The sequence below is a fragment of the Thunnus albacares genome, chromosome 3, assembly GCF_914725855.1.
Source record: "Thunnus albacares chromosome 3, fThuAlb1.1, whole genome shotgun sequence".
Classification (NCBI taxonomy): Eukaryota; Metazoa; Chordata; class Actinopteri; order Scombriformes; family Scombridae; genus Thunnus; species Thunnus albacares.
This window is the reverse complement of record NC_058108.1, coordinates 22,825,765-22,839,199: the sequence shown is the minus strand read 5'-3', so window position 1 is coordinate 22,839,199 and position 13,435 is coordinate 22,825,765. Positions and strand designations below refer to the sequence as shown.

At 38.3% G+C, this 13,435-nt stretch overlaps 2 protein-coding genes across 2 annotated transcripts in view; one reads left to right on the top strand and one right to left on the bottom strand.

The window, feature by feature from the left end:
- Nucleotides 1–439: 439 nt before the first annotated feature.
- On the bottom strand, nucleotides 440–13,435 carry aimp1a (aminoacyl tRNA synthetase complex interacting multifunctional protein 1a). The gene is made up of 7 exons (XM_044347067.1): nucleotides 13,318–13,435; nucleotides 9,800–9,930; nucleotides 9,064–9,177; nucleotides 7,172–7,333; nucleotides 5,107–5,315; nucleotides 2,719–2,887; nucleotides 440–749 (listed from the first exon to the last, which is right to left on the bottom strand). Coding segments are annotated over exons 1-7 (954 nt in total). The 5' UTR covers nucleotides 13,320–13,435; the 3' UTR covers nucleotides 440–582.
- Nucleotides 12,620–13,435, top strand: part of tbck (TBC1 domain containing kinase) — a 50,811-nt gene continuing 49,995 nt past the window's right edge. The window contains exon 1 of the mRNA XM_044347064.1: nucleotides 12,620–12,733. The gene's annotated coding sequence lies outside the window, so the exon portion shown is untranslated. The remainder of the gene's footprint in view (nucleotides 12,734–13,435) is intronic.

Here is a 13,435-nt window from a genome sequence, read left to right as displayed (position 1 = left end):
ACAAAGCACATGGCACCGGCATCACAGAGCCAAGATTGAAATAATGACAGTGGGCTCAGAGATTGGAGCACTGGGGCTGAGTACCATCTAAATAGCCTCTGCAAAGAGCTTGTGAACCTGATCTGTTTTTGTTGCCGCTTTGTAGTACAACATCCCTGTTTCATCTCCTGCTCATTAAAATACCCAAAACTAGATGAAGTGGAAACCAATGATGCTCGCTCAAGCCCCGTACAGTATGTCTTAAAGAGTTATAACCTCAAAGTCAAAGCAAAATCAAGCTAATGTGCCACAGGACAAAAGACAGAGCTGGGAATTAAAGCATAATCACAGTTGTGTTGATTAACCACACCTTTTAGACCATGACTGTCTATTTAAGAGGTCAAACAGGAACTGACTGTCACAGGACAGATTCTAAGTACACACTTAAAAAGGATATAGATCATTTTTAAAACCCTTTATTGAACATCTCATGGCATTTACTTTCATTTATCACCATCCCTTTTCTCAACAGCATCGCGGTCATCACTGAGGGTGATTGCCAAGTAAAGTAAACACTGAGCTATTTCAAGCAGCCCTGTTATTTTATTTGATTCCACTGTTGCTCATGGTTTGGGCTTTGCACACTCCCTTGCCGACGACTTCAAAGGCAGCTCCCTTGTAGGTTGCGACACACTGGTCATCTGTGCGTAGGTCTGGCTGAATCTGTTCCCACACCTTCTTTTTGGGGTTCAGCTCTTTGTCTGGTTCACCTGCAATCAAGACATCAGTTTCATACATTAGAAACCTCCTCTGTTCTCAACTTGGCCATCACACATGCAGGATTTATGGATCCAGGGCTGATATTTTATGAACTTTTTTGTGGTATGTCATGTCCTTGCATAACCTATTCAAACACTGTTTTAATATATTCAAGCTAAGACACATTGATAGATGACTTTAAACTTTCCTTTATGGATTTTTCATATTCAACATGCACTGATACAATCTGTGTAATAAGCTGAGTCCAATAAAAATTGTGAGCAAATGACCAACCATTATATCCCTGATTTATCAAGACAATTCTACTTTTATGTCTCCCAATAGTCTGACTTTCTATCATGTTCTATTAGAAACTGAGCTTTTTAAAACTGCCATTTCTTCTCAACTATAATTCAAAACATCTCAACCAAACTTCTCAGAATCAAAATATGCTTCCAGGGGAAACAATTAAAGGAGAGTCTCATTTCGTGATGGCTTTGTTTTGATGTTGCTTGGCATTTGTAAAAATTCATTGCCGGTACTGGCTGGCTTCTGTCTGGTGTCGACGTTTTCCTCTCTACACAAGCATCTCAGGGTATGAGGACACAAATGTGTTTCATTTCCCAAGGCTGTGATTTGTGCTGGTTTACAACCCAAGAGTGGCAACAATCAGTTTTGATCAGAAGCGTGAAAGAGGTTTTGATGAGCAACTTGCACACACTCTTAAGTTCAAGCAGACAAACTGGGCCCCATTAGTTGGGGAAATGTGAGCAATTACAGCCATGTACTCACACCAGCAGCAGATTGGCTGCAATTGAATCTGTACTATGGGGCTTGGTAGGAGAAAAGGGGAAACTCTGACAAAGACAAAAACGACTTTCACCTCTTATTTTCCATTATATGTACTTCAGGAGACAGCCTCAAGTTTTACTGTACTGTTGTTAACAAACAAGAACTCTACACCATTTCAAGTCATCAACCAATCCCGTCTTTGCTTTAGTCCTCCAATCCTTCTGTTTTCAGAGGGTGGTTTGAATATGACTATTTAATGTAGAATCCATAAAAATTATGGCCAAAGGGATTCCTCTTGAATCAAAGAGCTTTAGGAGAGGCTGGGACATGTGTACAACAGGGATAAAAGCCTCAGCTCATGCTGGGCTGCGTGTATTTGTAACCGCGTATCCACTTTCATCGTATCCTCCTCCTCCCATTTTTCAATGGGAATTCCCAAATTGGTTATTGTTCTAAAAAGAATACAAGAACAAGACAATCCTTCTCTCACCAATATTCAGCTTTGTAAACTGTCAGCATATATCTGAATATAAGAGAGACTTCATTCATGACCACACTGGCCTGTTTTGTCCCCCCCCCCCCCCCCCCCTTTTTTTTTTTTTTTTTTAAATTTCAGGCCACATTCATTAGAGACTCCATTTGGAATACATCACAAGAGGACCTTGACTCTCCTACGGTCTAGGTAATGTGTTAATTGATTAGAAATTGGGTTCACATGTTCTTTTCTAAACTCATTTTATTTGGCTAAACTTAACAGGACACCTATCTTTCCAAATTTCTAGGGAAAAAAAAAAAGTAGGTTACATTCTTAGCAAGATGTTGATTAGCCTGTCAAATCAGCAGTCACAGGCCATTTAGCCACCACCAAACAGAACACCTCTGATGAGAACTTTCATTGGGGTCTGAGAAAGCATCCTGATTGGTGTCTTCAGAGTGAATGTTGTTGAAACTGCCATGTTGTTTCTGGCAGAGAGAGGGCTCAACGACACCCTTCATTTCCTTAAGACAGAGGCATTCTGTGGATTCTAGGCTGGAAAATTCTTTCAGTAGACTCAATCCAATGACAATCATTGATAGTCACCCACTGATGAGCAAGTACTGGTTGGAAATCTGTTGTTATGTTCAAGCTTTATGCTAATAATTAATCTGTTTTTGATGAGTAATCTCCACTGTTAAGGGTATTAGTACCTGGGAAGCCCTGGAAAGTGACTCTGTCCCCTGGTGCTGCTCCACTCGGGGGGTCAAGGATTTCAACTTTGTCTGGTGAGCTGGCACACATGACCATAGCCTGGGACACAACTCCTCTCATCTTGGCTGGCTTCAGGTTACACAGCAGAACTGCCATGCGGTTCTGCATCTGCATGGGGGACAGAAGATCAAATACATTTTTAAAGCCCATATACCCTTGACAATACAGAAAAAAAACAAATTATATCCGTTTTACATAAGGAAAAAAACAAAACACCTTCAACAGATGTGGTCTATTTGAGCACAGGACTGAACATTTCATAATCCAATATAAACAATAATGCCAATTCCAATCTCTTAATTTAAAATTACTGTGTCCGAGGGTTTATGGCTTGTTTGCCTCATTTCATAAACCAAAGGGAGCAAACAGGAAACATCAGACATTTGAGCTCAGAGACCTCTGTGGCTTACCAAAATTTAAAAGAAGACCAGAGGCCGTTTCTGCCAAAAGCTGAACAGAAATAAAATCCAGCACTCCATGACATGATGCATGCCAGATTTTAGAAAATACACATACAAGTACCCTTCAGTGAAGGACATCCTTCAAGAAATTGCTACATAAATCTAAAATCACTCATTTTGGTTTGACAGAGTTTTGATGGCAGATTTAATTTTTCACCTCAGTTCTGGCAAGCCGGGAATAGTAAGTGAATGTTCTGTAACAGTATTTACAAAACAGACTGTTGACTTAAGCAATATTTTATGTGCACTGCAGACATTAAGCCTTCTTAATGGTGCCTATTATTTATTATAGCATAACAGTCACTAAAGAGTCCTGCCATAAAACCCATAATGCATCTTGTCAGATATTTCACTCCTGCTTGCTTGACAGAAACAGGTAATGGCTCATAAATAAGACAGTTAGCAAGAAAGTCAGAGAAAAAATTGATGTGTTTAATGGACTGATACAGAAAGAAAAAAAAAAGGCAGCAGTAGCTTCAGGAGAAGTGCATTAAACTAGGGTTATGTTCGACGCAGCATCCCGGTGTGATGGTGTGCATGCCAAAAATGACGTTATGGCGTCTTTTGCATCAAATGCGAAGGCACCGCAAGTTGTCGCAGCACTTTGTCATGCACCTCTGAATTACTGTAACTGGGCGTGCACTGCTGAGAGGAACTTCCCATAGGAATAAAACAGAGACAGCTGCTCTTTTCTATATAGTCTTCTTTGTATTTTTGATTTACATGTGTGCAAACGATACAAAAATGTGTGTGTATATTTGAAAAGTTTTTGTTATTTATGTTTGTGTGTGATTTATTTCACAAAACAAAAAAAAAAAACACTAGTTCAAAGAGCCTCTCCTAATGGCTGTGCCCAGCAAAATGAAAAAAAAAAAGAATTACACAACATTACTTTATCAGCATATTTGTGCAGTAGCAAATTAAAATATCATATAAATGATAATTCACCGCAATGTCATTCCCATAGAGCTACTACCATGAGCTTTAAATCATGAGGTTCTATCTGACTTTTTTTTTCTCGTCAAAATCGATTTCCCTAAAGATTTATGACCATTTGAATGTGGAATTATGCTAGTGAGTTGATATATTTAAAAAGGCACAATATTTGTTTGTATATTTAAGTTACATGTCACATTTTGAAGCTCAGAATGTAAGAACTTTACTCAGATGGACCTTGAAAATCCTAAGGATAATGACGTTCTTCTGGTAACACTCGTTGACTTCTTGCTTATTCACAGAATATTTTGTTTGTACGCCCCCTGGTGTTTCGGAGAACACTGCAACGAACAACACGTTGAGCATAAAGAGTATAAATGCCTCTGTGCATACTTGTAGCTTGCCTGGGCCACGTTGTCTCGCGCACGTATAAACAAGGCTTTGGGAAGTCTACGCTGCCTTTCTAACTTCAGTTAGAGAGCACTAAATGCTACTAAATGCCATTGCTTCAACAGTTTTCAATTTGTTCTTGTCTAAACTCTTCGTTTAGTGCTTTTCCTTTGGATGAAAATACTCTATAGAAATGAATTTGCTTCAGGAGCAAATCATTATTCAAAAGCAAAACGAACACCAATATTCTGTAGAGACCTTGAATGATCAACATAAAATGTTGAGTTGCAAAGGAGAACCATCAGCACCTACAGACTTGCAGTTGGGGGCCTGATGTGTTCAATGATCTTCAGCTTAGATCAGAACTATGGGGATGAGTATAAGGGTATTTGTTTCCAACTGAAGAGACACAAAGTAAATAATCTATTGTACATGAATCTCTACATACATTCTGAAAAATTCTTCTGAGGTAGCCATTTCATTAGTTTTTAAAGTTATGTGACCCAACTTCTATTAATCACTTCTAAAAGAGTACTGTACCTGGTCCAGAGGTATGTGCTTGACCAGCCCGCTGACCACAGTTCTGGGAGCAGCCTCTCCTACATCAACCTGCTCCACATAGAGACTGTCTGCATCGGGGTGCTTCTGGGCCGTGACTATGCGTCCAATACGCAGGTCCAGACGAGACACGTCCACCTTGGCATCCTCTTGGCTCTGGGCTCCCTGCTTCTTCTCCGCTTTCTCTCCTCCTGGCATCAAAGAAAAGCAAATACTGTTACACTAACAGTGTGCACAAACACACTTTGTCTCGGAACATTTCAGCCCCCTAATTTTCTCTATGTGAATGAAAGTCAGATATGACAATTTGGTTGTGTGCATTTTCAGCACAGAACGTCAGACAGTAGCTATTCATCATGCGTTAGGGAAAAGCTTTGCTGAAGAGACGCATCTGTGAGAGTTTTCATGGTATTATACTAAATGTGCATGATATTATAGGAAATGTTTGTTTAAAAGCATTGAGCATATTTCAGCCCGCTGGTGTATTTCCAAGGGAAATTATAAAAAACAAATCATAGTTCAAACAATACTGGGCATCTGTCTGGAATCTGATTTAATTCCCTCCCAAAAACTAAAACAAAGTCCGCCAATGCCAGGGCTCAGGGCAGCATGCATTCCATGTGATACATAAATAAAAAAAATTAAGGAATTACTTTTTTATGTCTTCCCTGAGATGTGAAGAACATACCTTGAGTAAATGGCAATACCAATACCCCACTTTTGGCTGAAGGTGAGTGTTACATGATCCAATGACATAGCAGAATAGCAGATGCTTCCTCTGCGAGACAAAGTGCCTTTCACTCGCCTGCTTTTTTGCACACATTCATTCCAGTGGGTTGCACTGATCAAATGATCGCACAGTCTTTAATCATTCCTCTGAGCCCACACCAGCTCTGAAGAATATGAATTCCAACCTCTGCTTTTGATATTCAACATTTCTCCCCTGTGTAATCTGTGCTCTGCTGTGATGACAACGCAGCGACGGAACATTAACAGGACTCCACCGAGGTTGCAGATGGTTTCGTAGACTAACAAGATTTGACTGTTTGGATGAGGTGGGAACACAGCTACATCCAACCCTGAAGTAACAAACAATTAAACATGTACAACAGCTTATCAAGGGGAAGAGGTATCTCTCACCAACTGCTCTGCTCTCTGACATCTGGACGTGAGAAATGCCAGACACGCCAGTGAATTTACAGTGTCTCGGGACTTTTGCTTCCTCTTTGCTAATTATAACCCCATAAACACACCCAATGCTGATTATTCCCTATCGACGCCTGACTAATTACTCAAGATAGCTTTTTGCTGAAATAGAACAAAATATTTGTGTGACTTATTGCTAATCAACTGAAATTCTGTGGCAGGAATTTTCTTGTTCTGCATTCTAAATTTATTACGAATGTAGAACAGTTTAACTCAATTAAATTCATTACATGGGGATACTTTGGTTGAATGATAGTCCTTAGGGTGACGCACAGCCACAAAACATTAACATTAAGTCATTCTCAAAATGCCTTCAATTATAGGTGACACTAGACAAGGACACCTTATCACAAATACGACACGAATTTATCAATCATAAAATTGCATGACAGATGAGGCTTCACAAAACATTTCAATGTTCTACAATCCAGTAAGGCCCAGAGTGTAGACTTGGATCTACTAAAAGACATTAGTGTCTTACATCCCTTAACACCTGGTTAGAAATTTAGATGTTAGGAAAGAAGATCAAATGACCTTTAATGAACAGAGTGCTGAATCCAGCCAACTGCTGTAAGTCACTGGGCTTTAAATAAGACCTTTAGTTAAAAAACAAACAAAAAAAAATTAAAAAGACCAAATAAATCCCAGAGTGGTGAGAGGTGAGTGTCACTTTTACTAGCTTTAATATGGCCCCACTAGCAAACTGAAAAGGAAATATCTGGCACACATATTGTTATGTGACATATCTTAATTTCAGTTTCTAAAACCGTTTTATTGGATGTTAAAACTTCAAAAGGATTCATAATAAAATAATGCAATGTGCCGTGCTTTTCTCTCCAACCTTTTTTCTCAGGCTTCTTCTTTTTACTGTCATCTTTGGGAGGAGGGCTCTGGACAGCAGCAGCAGGGGAGGCAGAGGGTGCTGGACCAGAGGGTTTAGGAGGGGTGGGCTTCGAATTGCACTCAACACTGGCTTCAGCTGATGGCATGGCCACCTCTCGCACTGCAGGGAGAACCCAGACAAAAAGGTCAGTACAAAAAAAGCATTAAGTTGTGGCTCATATTTACTATCTTTATCTCAAGTATTTCTGACAACTGATATCTCTGCACACACATAGTTTCCCATATGTTGTGTGCAGCACTGCAGTGAAAGAGTTCATTTACATTACAAACACACACAGTACACTACTCCTACTCCTTAGTTGTCCCTTTTCACGCACAGAGCTGGTTGCATCAACATGATACAATGAAATGATACAGAGGGAGCTTTATTTACACACCCGGAGGGAGGACTGCTTTCCTGATGCAAACAGTTTTGATGGGAAAATGACAGTGTCCAAGTTGATGGAAACAAGAAAATAGAGCCATAAAGCAGGGAACAATGTCCTACAATAACTCTCCAGAAAAAAATAACCCATCATTTAAGGCGCCTCATGTTTGAATTCCTACAAAATGTCTGACAAACATTGGTCTGCACGCACACCACCGTCACCATAATGCTTTTAATTACCTTAATTCTATGTTAGGACCTGAGATCAGGACCTTTCCGGTTTACCTTGGAATTACAGGCAATAAACTCTTAAAACCCTTGACATTGCCTTTAAAACATTTCTCAAGGTTTTTACATTTAGAAAATCTTTTTCCACACTGTAAAACAATATTACTTATGATACTTAAATTGAGTGAAATATTCAACCCTGAGATGACCTGTTTTTCATGGCTGCACCATTGCAACAAATGGAATTATTCTAGATGTCTTGGGTATTGATTTATGCACATTTCCCAAAACTAAGCCTGACATATTAGGTATCTCTGGAAACATCAGGGTATTGCCTAGAACATTAAATTAAAACAGCACTGATCAATATCATTATATTAACGATGAATCAAATGACTATGACTAATGTGGCTCGAAGTAAAAAAATCCACTTATCACTGGACTCATGTCTACAGAACGTTTAAGCACTTTTTTGGGCTGTTGTCTTGGTTTTCTGGTCCACAATTTCAGTTCTAAACCATTTTTTTTTTCATCTGAAAAACAAGTAATGTTTTTTTCCTCAAGGCACTATTATAGTCGCGTTCAATAGTCTGTTTATCACATCTCAATAACAAATCAGCAAAGCCAACTGAAATTCCTCTTGCAAAAAGGGTCATATTTATCCATGTTTTGATTAAGCTATTTTATGCCACCTTAAAGCCATTGAAATGAAACCCACAAAATAAACATCACAATTAGATACAATATGTGGAAAAACATAGTCCCGAGTGTATTGGAATGCATTCCTTCATCGTTCCAACACTAACATATTGAGTTTTTTGAACAAGGTTAAATTACTTATTTCTTCTCGTCCCCCCTTTATTTCTGCAGCGTCTTTCTGGAAAACATTAAATGTTTGTTAATGATCTGAGCTTCTTGCCCATGAATGTCAATGTATGTCAGACACACAATAGCTGACAGACATATTGCCCCATCACTTTGATTCTTTAAGCGTGACGGTTGTTTATAATAAAAACAAAAAAGATCTGCTTATAGTGGGCTGAGGCGAGAATGCACAAGATGTTATCTTGACAGTACAAACCAAACAATGCTCTAATGAGCTACAACTGACATCAAATGTTCCCCAAGTCAGGCACACACAACTGCTTCTATAACGAGATATAAAGGATAACAACATCTTCTTCAAGACAAACAAACTGTGTCTGCGTTTTTGCTGGGAATCAAACTCAACATACCTCCCCTCCTCTTCTCTTTCTCCAGCAGCTGTTTTTTCAGTTCCTCGATGTCATTCTTCAATTTGGCATTCTCCACCATCAGTTTCTTCTCTTCTCTGACACTGGCCTGGACAACTGCAACGAGGCAAATTCCTGTTACCGCTCAGCACGAGAATGAAATTTCACCATCCCACAGGACATTTCAAGAACAGTTGCTTCACTAGTACAAATATACTGTTGATTGAAATATGGTGATTACTGAAATCAATATTGTTCCCTGTTTTGGAGTTACAGAAAAAATATTGTCCACTACTCAAATTTTCCAGTTTAGAAATAGTCTAACACAGTGTTAAATTACAGTAAAACACACTTGATTTAATAATTGACAGTAATAGATAAAGGAAAAACAATACTTATTAATTCCAGATAATGTCATATGACCTTACATGACGCCTCAAATTTCATAAAGCTGTGAGTGGTCCTACAAGAATTTTACTCTTTATATTATGAGATTGTGAATCATGTATGGAAAGAGCCGTTCAGCCAAAGAGTGTGTCAGTCAGTACAGTCAGCATATATCATGTACTACACTTGAATACAGCATAAGGCCTTTTTGCATAGAAATGTAGCCTGCCTAGAAAAAAAATGTAAGCCTACATATGCTTAAGATTATAAGTACGTAAGATTATGCTCATTATAAATTGGCCCATACAATTTCCTATTTATAGGCATATTAGTGTGTGGTGTCCTTATTTACTGGCTTTCTCCTTGAGCAGCTGGACTTGCTGTTTGAGGTACTCGATGATCTGGTCAGCCTCAGCTGCTCGCTGCTCCAGCCTCAACAAAGGATTGTGACTTGACATCTTGAGCAAGGAGCGAGCTACAAACCTAAAAAAACAAAATAGAAATACAGCCATCACAACACTTCAAAATGCTACAAGAAACAGAGATGAAATTAGGGCTGAGCAAAATACTGATTTGATTATATTCCAATAGGGCTTACTGTCATTATTGCTTATTTACTTGATGAAACGATTACTCATCTGGTCTATAAAATTTCATAAAATGCTTTGTTTCCCAAAGCCCGAAATGCAACCTTAAATGTCAACAACAAAAACTGAACATTGCAATTTCCACAAAGGTGATATGTGTTGCAGGGCTGCACTGCATTGTACAGGAATTTCCTTTTTTATATAATATGTCATAATACTGTGTTTTAACCACTTCATTAATAAATACTGTAAAACAGAAAATATGGAGCTGTGGCTGCAATATGTCTGTCAGAACACTCACAATCTCATTTCTTCCACAATGTGCAACCCCAGTAGGTATAAACCATGTGCTAATGGGATTGACTGCTATATTTTGGCTAGGTACCAACAAAATCTGACTTCTGTCCACAAGATATGCAGAGAAATATTCACAATGTGTTTATATTGTTTATATCCATAAGTATGACAATTAATCACCAAATCCTGATTCCAAACTTCAGATTCTAAAGATTTTTTCTGCATCTCAGGGTATAAAAACCTCAAAAAGCCCTGAGTTGCAGGTCAACTTAGCAAGGCCAAATTCTCCAATGAATTCCTATCTGCCTTTGTAAGTAACAAGTAGTGAAATTACATTCAATAGGTTATCCTTTAAGTCACACTTTGCACCTAAGCCGCTCTTTTGCCACTAAACAAAAATACAGTTGGACACCAGTTTGACTTTGGGGTGATGTCCCTTTATCACATTGAGCTCTGCAAATTACTTTTTGAAGAAAGAGGAAAAGAAGGATTTTTACAAGGCTGAGGCATGGAGAAGAAAACTTCTTTCACATATTACAGGGAGGTGCTGGAAAACAACAGCTGGCCCAAGATGAAAACAAAATGTTGGGGGATGAGGAAATTAGAAACACAAAAGAGCTGGAGTTGATAAAATCAAGGATCAAAGCATTGTTTTTTGAGAAACTGAATTGATTTAACAGGACCAGTGGTCGAGTAATAACAAGAGCCACAAAATGGCTGATCTTATTTGGATAACCTTTGAAAATGGGTCTTGGGGCTGAGGTATTGTCCCCAACATAAAGACATGAAGAGGTCATTTCAGCTTTGGATTTTAAATAGAATAGCCAAAGGTATTAAAAAAGTGATGTGGGATGTCACGGGGGGAAATAAAAATCACAACCACTTATATTCCAGAGGGCATAGTCTTTCAACCCTCCTTATTTACCTGTCTTCACTGTATGGAAATTAAAATATCTTTTATTCATCTCCTGGTGTGTAACTATATAAAGTTGGCAGTCACCCCATAGATGGGGTACAGCTGGTCGAGGCATGTGACTATATCCACTCTTATCACTCTCCTAAAAATAGACATGACTGGTTTGCTTAGTCATACAGTTCTCATTAGTTCACACATTTCATGTCTATACATTTTCAAATAAAAAAAAAATCAAAGATGATCCTGCATAGCAATGCACAGGCTACACAGGTGGTTTGAATCAAATCAGTAAATCAGTTACATTTAACCATCAGCTTTCTCTGGTATGGTGGTGTGTGAGCAGACTTACTAGAATACAAGTGTTTTCTCTTTTCATGCTTCATTCCCACAGTAAAAATATACTGCAGCAGGAGAATACTTCCCTATCTGTCTGACAACCAGACCATTATGAAGGAAACAAGAGTGCAGCATGCCAGCACCACCTCAAGGTATCAGAAGGACCTACACCTTTTAATTAGAGATACATAGCCTTCAGCAGTTTATACAGTCATGTGTTTTTGACTTACACATATTAGCCCTTAAAAGGTGCCGTGTGTAAGATTTAATGGCATCGGGTGGTGAGGTTACAGATTGCAAACAACTAAATTCCCCTCCCAAGCATGTAGGAGAACCTGTGGTGGCTGCAAAACTCGTGAAAAATGCAAAAGGCCCTTTTTAGAGCCACTGTTTGGTTTGTCTGTTCTGTGCTATTGTAGAAACATGGTGATGCAACATGGTGGCCTCCATGGAAGGGGACTGACTCCCTATGGAGAAGGGCGATTCTTATTCTCAGGTGATTATACACAAATTAAAACATACTTATGAATATTATATTCCATTTCTGGCAAGTCTGTTCCGATAGATATCACTAAATCTTACATACTGGTCCTTTAATGGGATAAAGTAGAATGATGATTAAGAAACACTTCTTAGTGTTTGACAATGTGTTGAGAAGTTTGATTTATTACTTTTTTTTTAACCTATACTCAAAGGCTTATTGATTAAATCAGTTAAAATATGGTGCAATGCTGAGAATATAGATGACCTCATGTTCAGAACTGACGACAGTATAACCCCTAAACACAAATTATTCACATCTAAATAGAAAACACTTGAAAGCTTGACAGTGCAGAAATACTAAGACTCTCGTCCATGAGTGGGGTTGCATTCATCAATTGTCTTTATTTTTGAGTATTTTTCCTCCCAAATCTCTGTTTAATTGTTAAGATGATAAAATGTCAAAACATAATGTCTATCAAGCACCTCATCATATTGTATATTTTGTCAAATGAGCTGCCAGCATCCAAAAGTATTCAGTTTGCAAGAGAGCTGAAAGGATTGGTTGATTAATTGATCAGTCACGGACAGCAAATGTCCTGATATTTATTTTGATATTTAGTTGTCATCATATAACATTATCAAACGTGCAGGTTATAGCATTTTGAGGGTAAGTGTAATTATCCGATTCATATATGATGCTTTGTAAATTATTTGGTTCTCAAATGTCAAGATTTACTCTGAATTGAATAGCTTTGGGCGTTTGGATTGCTGGCTGCAGAAAACTTACTATTTTAGGACATGCATGGACATCTTTGCTACAGATTAATATAATAATAATAATAATAATAATAATAATAATAATAATAATAATAATAATAATAATAATAATTTAGAATGACAAATTAGCTCTAGCTAACGTCAGACAATAAAACCGAAGATCGAATCGCAAATTACAATAACTAATCAAATAAACATAATATTTTTTTAGTGAGGTAGTACTAATCAATACATTTGAATTACTGACTTCAGTGGAAAATATGTACACTTTGCATTTACGTTGCTCCAGTTAAATCAGTAAGCTACAGTATAGAATTGAAGTAGTAACTTCGACTAACGTTACACTGCTTGACTTCAGGCTAACTGACACGTAGCTAGACGGTCAGTTGGACGTTACTGGCACGTTGAGATTCAAATACAACATAAGCTATAATGTAAAACAGTGAGATATAACACAGGTTTTTAAAGACTTACATGGACTCTGATCACTAACCCCAACACGTTGCAGCAAGAGCTGGGGGCTTGACAGCTGCAAGCCTTGATAACGTTAGCTTATTTAGCAGCTAGCCGCACACAGGCTGAATTAGGCCCC

What these genes read in the sequence shown, in the direction of transcription:
- aimp1a (XM_044347067.1), bottom strand. An exon ending in GAAAGAGAAGAGGAGGGGAG is followed by an intron (nt 7,334 to 9,063) that starts GTATGTTGAGTT and finishes TTCTCCCTGCAG; the next exon opens with TGCGAGAGGTGGCCATGCCA. An exon ending in GAAGAAGCCTGAGAAAAAAG is followed by an intron (nt 5,316 to 7,171) that starts GTTGGAGAGAAA and finishes CTTTGATGCCAG; the next exon opens with GAGGAGAGAAAGCGGAGAAG.